This window comes from Mandrillus leucophaeus, unplaced genomic scaffold (assembly GCF_000951045.1).
Source record: "Mandrillus leucophaeus isolate KB7577 unplaced genomic scaffold, Mleu.le_1.0 Scaffold8, whole genome shotgun sequence".
NCBI classification, from domain to species: domain Eukaryota; kingdom Metazoa; phylum Chordata; class Mammalia; order Primates; family Cercopithecidae; genus Mandrillus; species Mandrillus leucophaeus.
This window is the reverse complement of record NW_012108696.1, coordinates 4,237,263-4,245,487: the sequence shown is the minus strand read 5'-3', so window position 1 is coordinate 4,245,487 and position 8,225 is coordinate 4,237,263. Positions and strand designations below refer to the sequence as shown.

The following is an 8,225-nucleotide window of genomic DNA, read 5'->3' as shown; positions in this document are numbered from 1 at the left end:
CCCCCGCCCCGGGCTTCCAGCAAGCGGCCGGCCACCGCCGACTCGCCAAAGCCCAGCGCCAAGAAGCAGAAGAAGAGCAGCTCGAAGGGGTCCCGGAGTGCTCCAGGCACCTCGCCCCGCACCTCTTCCTCCTTCTCGGACAAGAAGCCGGCCAAGGACAAGAGCAGCGCCAGAGGGGAGAAGGTGAAGGCCGAGAGTGAGCCACGGGAGGCCAAAAAGGCCCTGGAGGTGGAGGAGTCCAACTCAGAGGACGAGGCCTCCTTCAAGTCCGAGGTGAGTGAGCGCCGGGGCAGGGCAGCGAGGTGCGGCAGTGTGGTGGGACCCGCCTCCCTTCTGGAACAGTGGAAGGAGGTGGGATCTGAGCCCGGACCTCAGGTCTCACCAGCCACTCCTCCCGCTGGCTCCTTGTAACCTGGGGCCTCCACACGTCACTAGGCCTCGGTTTCCCCGTCTGTCAGGTGATAAAAGTCTGCCTCATGAGGAGTCCCTCCTTGCCTCCTAGGTGGCGTTTGTGGGTGGTTCTGGTAAAGCATGATGGCTTGGTCCCAAGGTTCTGAGTTCCCCTCCTCCAGCAGCCCCCTGCACGGGCCCAGGTCTTGGCCGCTCTGGTGCCAGTGGGCAAGCATGTCTCACGATTGCTCTGACCATGGTGCGGTCAGCCCAGCCTGGAGCGTGCTCCCTCTGCCAGTAGCGCATCTGGGAGACTCACCCTTGTCTGGAGGGTTAATGATGAGGACTTCAGACAGCCCCTAGCCATGAGGAGCAACTGGGCCGTGCCCGGCTCCCTTCTTAGGTGGCTGGTGAGGTCAAGAGCATCCCTCCCGCCCACACCCATCACATACAGCTGTGACTTGGAGATGCTCACATCTGTCCCCACCGGTGTCTGAGCTTGGAACGAGGACCCCTCTCAGGGACCGGCCTTCTCACCATGAGAGGCCGCGGGCTTGCCCCACAGCACTGCGTCCGGACATTCTCAGAGGACTGCATCAGACATGACCTGAGCCACAAGAGCCGGTAATCACCTCATGGTCTCGTGGCCAGACCCTGTTTGGGGCCTGGGATGGCAGTGGTGTCTTCCAGCGCTATTATCTGGCACTTGGCATTCAGACAACGGACACTGGGCCAGGTGAAAATGAATGAATGGATGGATGAGGGTTGGGCCTCTCACCTCTATTGCCAGCCCCAGCCCTCAGGGGCCTTTTGTGGGTTTGGCTTGCCCTCAAGGGGAAGCTTTGCCTCAGGGTTGCTGAGGCTTTGAAAAGCCGCTGGGGCTTTGAACACAGGTCCCAGCCACAAAGCCAGAGGGGGTTATGTGAGCAGCGCTGATTGCCCCCAGGGCCCTCATGGAGGTGTCGGGGCTGGCTAGGGGTGATGGCCCAGCCTCTGGGTGACAGTGCATCCTGCCTCATAGACACACATGGGCAGGCAAGGCTGAGTGCCCGGTGTTCCCCATGGCTTGGCCCTGGCTGAAGACAGCACCATCTGCTGTGACCCTGAGGTGGTGGGGGGGCCGGTGTCGCCTCCCGGAAGTCCCGGGCCGTCTCAGTAGCCCTCTCAGCTGTGGGAGGGCCTGGTGGTGCCTGCTGGGCACCAAGCCTGCCCCCTTCTCTGCCTGGGCAGCAACCACAGCCCTGGGCAGGTACTTGTCCCCTCTCTTCTACCCCAAGGTCAGGGATAGGTACTGGGTGACGTGCAGTTCCAGGCCAGGCATCTCCAGCCGAGGCGTTCTGGCTCCTGGGGCTGGGTGTGCAGCACGCTGGGCAGCAGCAAGGTGGCTCCATGGCCCGCTCCGCTCCTCTCTGCCCACCCAGCCTGGCCCCCAGCAGTGAGTGACTTGGCTCCTGGCTCCCGCCACCAGTATTGTCAAACAGCTAGAATATTTTGTGGGGAGCTTCCTGCCACCTAGGACACTGCTGCTCAGAGTGGCTGGGTGGCCTTGAGGCTGGAGTTGCTGGCGGAGGCTTTGGGACTTCCTCCTGGCTGAAGAAGAGCGTGCGGCGTGCTGAGAGGCTTCTGAGCAATGCGGCTTAGCGCCCCGAGGTCTGTGCGGGAGTGAGACCCAGGCCCCAGCAGCACAGAGTCCCTGACAGCCTCTCCCCCAGGGGCTTCGCCGAAGCCCAGGCTGCTGTGGTGAAGAAGCACATCGGCCTTCCAGACCACTGGCCCCCCGGCTTCCCCTTGGCGGTCTTGGGCCGCCCCTCCTGGAGGCTGTGTGTGGCTGTGCTACCAGAACCGGCCATCGGAGGAGTCTGCACCAGCTGGGGTCCGGCCCACGCCCACCCTCGTAGGGCAGCTCTTTGGGCCGAGTCCCCAGGCTGAGCTCCCACGTCCTCCAGCTGCTGCCTTGGGGTCTCCCTGGCCCTTGGGGATCTGGAGTCAGTCGGTACCGCCTACCCTCAGGCCAGTTGTGGACCCCGTCTGCTCCGCCCTCCCTCTAAGCCCTGGGCGTGCTCCGGTGGCCCTTCTGACCACACCACCTCAGGCCTCTTCTGGCTGAGACCATTTCTGGATTATTTTCCTCGCTGCCCCTTGGATTTGGGTGGAAGGAAAGGGGGCACGTGTTGCCGACTGGCTTTCCTCTGTCCGGCACGGCGCCAGGACTCCTGGCCCAGGCAGGCTTAGGAGGCCTCTCGGGGCTCTGGACCCTCCCCGCTTCCATCCCTGCTGACCTTGCACAGCCTCCTTTGGTTGCCTGAACTGTGCCGCCCGCCCCACCCTTAGTGAGAAAGTGCGTGGGATATGGGACCGGGACCTTGGATACTTCCCCAGTCCACCTTCCTCCAGGTTGGTGCCCACCCCTCTGCCCCAGGGGTTCCATCCGGAGGTCAAGGGAGGACTAGCCTTGGTCCATGTGTAGGCAGCTGGCAGTGCTGGGAAAACTGAGGCACTGGGAAAAATGGGACGGCCTTGGTCTGAGTAGCAAGGCCTGCTGGTCAGAAGGCTGGGGTTCAATAGGCCATCTCTCAGTCGCCTCTTACTCACCCCTGGCCCCCAAGAACAGAAGTCTAGGCTGTGCATCACACAGCTCCAGGAAGGCCCAGCCAGGGGTCCTGGACGCTCTGGGGTATGTGTTTGGGACTCAGGTGGCCTGAGTGGGCAGTGACTGATGGGCACCACGGCGGGCTTGTGCTGGTGGGGAGGGGTGCTGGCAGGGGCTGGTTTGAGGGGCAGGAGGGGGCTGGGGTGGGCTGCAGTAAACCCTTGGGAAGAGAGCGCTTTTCCCTCTCAGGCAAGGGTGAGTCTGGACCTGCTGCATGGGGAGGCCTTGGGCCTTCGTGGGGCCCCTCATCCACATGCTAGGGGAGGGGCCGGGGGCCCCCAGGCACTCAAGGTCCTGAGTCCCACCGGCTCAGCACCTCAGCACTCCTTTCGCGGCTTCCCTTGCATGGCTGGCGGCTGCAGCAGCCCCTGCCAGAACCCAGCAGACCAGCTGCGTCCTCTTGATGGAGGGAGGACCCTGGAGAGGACTGGTCTGAGGGGCTCAAGCCACCTAGTTCCACCAGATGGGCCCCCAAGGTGAGGGGGCTGCCCTGGGCCCGCTGCGTCCTCTGGCACACCCCTTGGGATGAGCCCATTGGCAGAAATGTGGGCCTGGAACAGTGGGCCCCTCCCCGTGCAGGTGTCTGCAGTGCCTGACTCCCATCCACCCAGGAGCTGAACCTCCGCCCCATAACCGCCTGCCCCGCACTGCCACCCTCTGCCCTGGCATCGCACCCCTTGTGTCCTTGTTGTGGCTTTTACTGCCCCCTGGTGGCTGAGCCTGGAAGGACGGCTGCGGGAGGAGGCAGGTCTGGCCAGGCTTGCCCATGGCTTCTGTCCCTTGTGCACACACGCTCCTCAGTGTCTCGGGCAGCTGGTGGTAGGAGCAGCACATGGGTGGGGAGACAGAGCTCTCTGCCACCCTTGAGCCCCAGAACAGCGCTGGGTCAGAACAAGAAGTGTCCACACCCAGCTTTCCTGTTCCAGACCTTTTTGCGACACCAGTCAATGCCTGCCTTCTTGGACGAAGGCAAGGCCCACCCGCCTGTGGGACTTCAGGCCCCTGCCCCAGCCTCCCTCCCAGTCCCCTGTGCACCTGCCTGGGTAGACAGGAGAGCCCACGTGGTCCGCAAGATCTCCTGGCGCTACGGGAAACCCAGACACCGCTCAGTGGGAAGAATCTAGGGGTGTCCTAGGGCTGGCGTGGGAGGCTGTAGGCATCACATGGCCTGGGCGCTGGCTCCCTAGTGCGGTCTCAGTGGCACACCTGGGTACCCTTGAGACCCTGGGGGTGTCTGGGGGAGACCCACTCAGCATAGCCACTGCCAGAGGGGCCCCCTTTGTCTCTGCTAAAAGGTGACAGCTCTCCCTCTCTCCCTCCCTTCCTGCCCCGCCATTGGGTGAAGTCTGCCCAGTCAAGCCCATCCAACTCCAGCTCCAGCTCAGACTCCAGCTCAGACTCGGACTTCGAGCCATCTCAGAACCACAGCCAAGGTGTGTACGGAGAGCAGCCAGGGGGCACGGATGGGGCCGGGCAGGGCCTGGAGCTCAGGCTGCATGCGCATTCCTCAGTGTCCGCTGCCTGCGCAGGCTGGGCCGCGCAGATCTGTACATGGAGAGTTTTGGTGGCTTGGGAGAGTCTATATTTAAAAGCAAAGCAGGAACAGGTAACCGGATCTACAGCCAGGCCTGGGGCATTGCTCCTTGTGGTGGCGGTTGGCATGCACCCTGTGCCTGGAGCCAGGCTGGTGAGGGGCTTCTGGTGAGGGCCCTGCCCATGGCCAGAACCCTCCCTGCGCTGCTGGGGACCATGGACAGACGGCATCACCTCCTCCACCCATCCCACCCGCTCCCCAGGGTCACCGAGGCCGGGGACGGCCGGGGTCTCCTGCTGCCGGAGTGTTTGGCGTGCCCTCTCCCTCTCCAGGCAGGCCACCCTCAGTAGGGAAGGCTTTTTGGCAAAAGGACATAGGCCTGCTCCAGCCTGCCCCAGAGTGGGGAGGGCCGTGGAAACCAGGCAGCCTGCAGGACACAGCGGGAGAGCTGCCCTGAGCCCCGAGCCCCAGCCCAGACCCCAGCACCCACTCCCAGGCCAGAAGCGTTTCCACTCCTGTATTGGAACAGGAGCCTCCTTCCCCCTTGGCCTGGAATCCTTTGCCAGGGGGGCTGGGGGAGAGGAGTGTACGGGGTTGTGGAGGGAGTCTGGCCTGGAATTCAGCCGTGCAGTTGCCGAGGGGGCTGGGGGATGGGGCCCTTGAAGCCCACACTCGCTCCAAGTGTTCTTATCTGCTGGGAAGGGAGGGGGACCTACTGAAGCGGGATCATGTGACTAAGGTAATTGAGGGCTTTGTGTCCCTCTGTTGCCTTGGTAACAGGAATATAAACCAAGATGCCGTCTGTAGGGGACTGGAACCGTGTGCCTCTGGAGAAAGGGGAGGACGGTGGACTGGGAGCAGCAGAGGGGATTATCGAGGGGGTGGGCAGGCCGGCGTAGGGCGCAGGCAGAGAAATCTGTGGCCCCAGGCCCAGCTTCCAAGCCGGGCTGTGGCTCCGTCGCCCTCCCTGGGCTCTCGGCAGAGCTTCTGATCTCTGTGCCCTGAGCAGAGGAGGGGTTCTCCTCCGGCTGCGGCAATGGAGGGGCCCTGCGCGCCCACTGCCAGCCAGGCCCCTGAGGCCTGCGAGCAGGGCCAGGAAGGTAGGGAGGGATGGGGGAGCCAGGGGGTTCTTGGGGAAGGGGGTGGCTGCCGGTGTGGGGGCAGTTCTTGGAGATGGTCACAGGGACCCCCAGGTGGGCTGGCGTGTGCATTTGGGGGTCACCAGTGTCAAGAAGCTCTGTGTGGCCTCGTGGGCAAGGGACCCTGGAGGCTCAGCGGAGCCCTGCCCTTGTCTCCCCTCCCTCCCCGCCCCGCCTCCCCAGGACCCCTGCGCTCCATGGTGGAGGACCTGCAGTCTGAGGAGTCCGACGAGGATGACTCTTCGTCAGGCGAGGAGGCTGCCGGCAAGACCAACCCGGGGAGGGACTCCAGGTGACTGCCCGGCGGGAGCCAGTGGGCGGAGGCAGCCACCCGGGGCGCCTCTGGCTGGGTCTGCAGTGATTGTGAGGCTGGAGGTGGGGTTGGGACTGGAGGATCCCCTGGGAGGGCCAAAGCGAGGATCCGTCCCCAGGTGGCCTCAGTCCAGCCTGGGCCTTGGGGTGGGTCTGGGGCTGTGTGTCCTCTCCTGGTCCCTGAGGCTGAGGGCCTCAAGGGCTGCCCCCATCTGGGGCCTTGGGTGTTGTCCCTTCTCGTGGTCGCTGGCAGGTGTAGGCTGTCCGGCAGGGAGGGGTGCAGGAGGGAGCCCTGGCTGGAGGTGGGGGGAGGGAGCAGGCCTGTTGCTCTGCTCTCGGGCCAGGAGACTCCCAGTCCTTTCCCACCTGCCTTACACTGGTGAGGATCCATGGGGAGCCCCGTCCTGGGACAGCCGACACCCAGTGTGGGAACAGCTTTGGCTGCCTGTGGCCTTTTCCCCGAGAGGCACAGGGGTGCCGAGCGCCTCCTTGGGATATGCAGGACCCTTGGTGTGACCCCACCTGGGAGAGCTCCGCGCGCTCGGCCTTCAGCCCAGCGACAGCAGAGAACATGCGGGCATTGGCCCCGGGCACACAGGTTTCAGTGGGCAGGGGCCCAGGCTTTTCCAAAGCTGTAGCAGAGCCGGCAGTCAGTCCCTCCTCCTGTGAGGCTGAGGCCTTCAGGCCCCAGTGGCTTCTGCTGAAGACAGGGCTGGTTACCAGCCTGCACCCAGCAAGGTGCATGGGAGCCTCACAGGCACCTGCAGCTGTCTGTCGTTCACTGAAGCCACCTTCCCGCAGGCTGGGCGGCAGGGCCTGGTTGGTCCTCCATGTGCAGCCAGAGGCACATGGCGGGATTCCCGCCCACCGCAGACAGAGCAGGAGCAGTGGCTCACTGCAGGGGAGCTGCTGGTGGGAGGTCCAGGCCCACGACTCTGACAGGGACTTAGCCTCTAGACACGAGGAGGGCTGTGGCGTCCCCAGGACGGGACCTGAAAGCAGGCTCCCGCCTCGTTCAGTGACATTCAGGGTAGATTCTGCTTACGCCAAGAGCCATGAGCACAGAGAGGCTGACATAGGGTCTGGTTCTAAAGGGGCTGGCAGGCACGGCACAGGGACCGAGCCTCACGCGAGGTGTCTTTTGATTCCTCCTGGAATGTTTGTGTGTTTGTGTGGGCCCTGGGTGAGGGCTTGCCGGCCTTGTCCCCGCGTTGTTGGGGCAGGGAGCGCACAGGCCGCACCATCGGAGCTTCCGCACACCCTGGTCTGCTGCCTGGGAAGCCCAGTCTGCAGCGGTTCCCAGCCGTCATCCCAGTCACCTGTGGGATGCGCGGCAGAGGCCAGCGGGAGCGCAGGCAGGGGCGTCGCCTGGGCAACGTGAGCCAGACCTGGAGCCGCCAGAGTCGGGAGGCAGCTGCAGAGAGTGGCCCCAGCCTGAGGCCACTGAGGGGCAAGTTTAAGAGATGGACGGAGCCTGCGCCGGGGCAGGAGCAGGCCAGGAACGGGGGCAATGGCTGTGCTGCCCAGCGGGGAGTCCAGTGTGCTCGAGGCGCTTCTTTCACCTTGTTCGCCGGGAGGCCTGGGGTTTGCTGTGTTCTAAACGTGTTATGAAGTGATAGTTGTCAGGGGCCCCTCTCACTGGATCAAGCCCAAAATATCCCTGGCAGAGCGGGACCCCAGGCACGCACAGTGAGAGAAAAATGGGCCCAGGCTGTGTGGTGTTGGTCATGGCGGCCTCCTTTCATAGATGGCGAAACTGAGGCAGAGCTCCCCAGGGTGGGGGAGGTTGAGAGCTTGGGCCTCTCCCCACCACCAGATACTCGTGTTTAGGACCACACCCTCTAGGGTCAGGGGGCCGATGTATCTGATGGAGGCCTGCCGTCCAGAGCACACCAGGGTCAGGTGGCCGCGGGAGCATCAGAGGGGCAGGTGGCCATGGAAGCCCCAGGGCAGTGCTGGGAGAAGCCCGGGGTTTTTCAGCAGGCAGCTCCTCCTCCCCTTGTTAAAGCCACAGAACCAAGTCAGAGGACCACAGCCCAGCAAGCCCCATCTGGCTAGGGGACTTTGTGCCCCGGGTATCCCGGGCCGGCTCGGGCAGCCCCCAAAGGGCCTCTGGGTGGCCTGGTTTTCTTGGGGTTCTTTCCTTTTGGTGGCCACACACACAGTATTTTTTTTTTAAGTTGAGGTTCCTGCCCAGAGC

The 8,225-nt window shown here is 64.0% G+C and overlaps 1 protein-coding gene across 1 annotated transcript in view; it reads left to right on the top strand.

The window, feature by feature from the left end:
* The window catches only part of MLLT1 (myeloid/lymphoid or mixed-lineage leukemia (trithorax homolog, Drosophila); translocated to, 1), a 75,402-nt gene that overhangs the window by 63,170 nt on the left and 4,007 nt on the right, over positions 1 to 8,225 (top strand). Inside the window, exons 8-10 of the mRNA XM_011967481.1 lie at positions 2 to 273; positions 4,386 to 4,473; positions 5,897 to 6,005. Of these exons, the coding sequence (XP_011822871.1) occupies positions 2 to 273; positions 4,386 to 4,473; positions 5,897 to 6,005 (469 nt within the window). The remainder of the gene's footprint in view (position 1; positions 274 to 4,385; positions 4,474 to 5,896; positions 6,006 to 8,225) is intronic.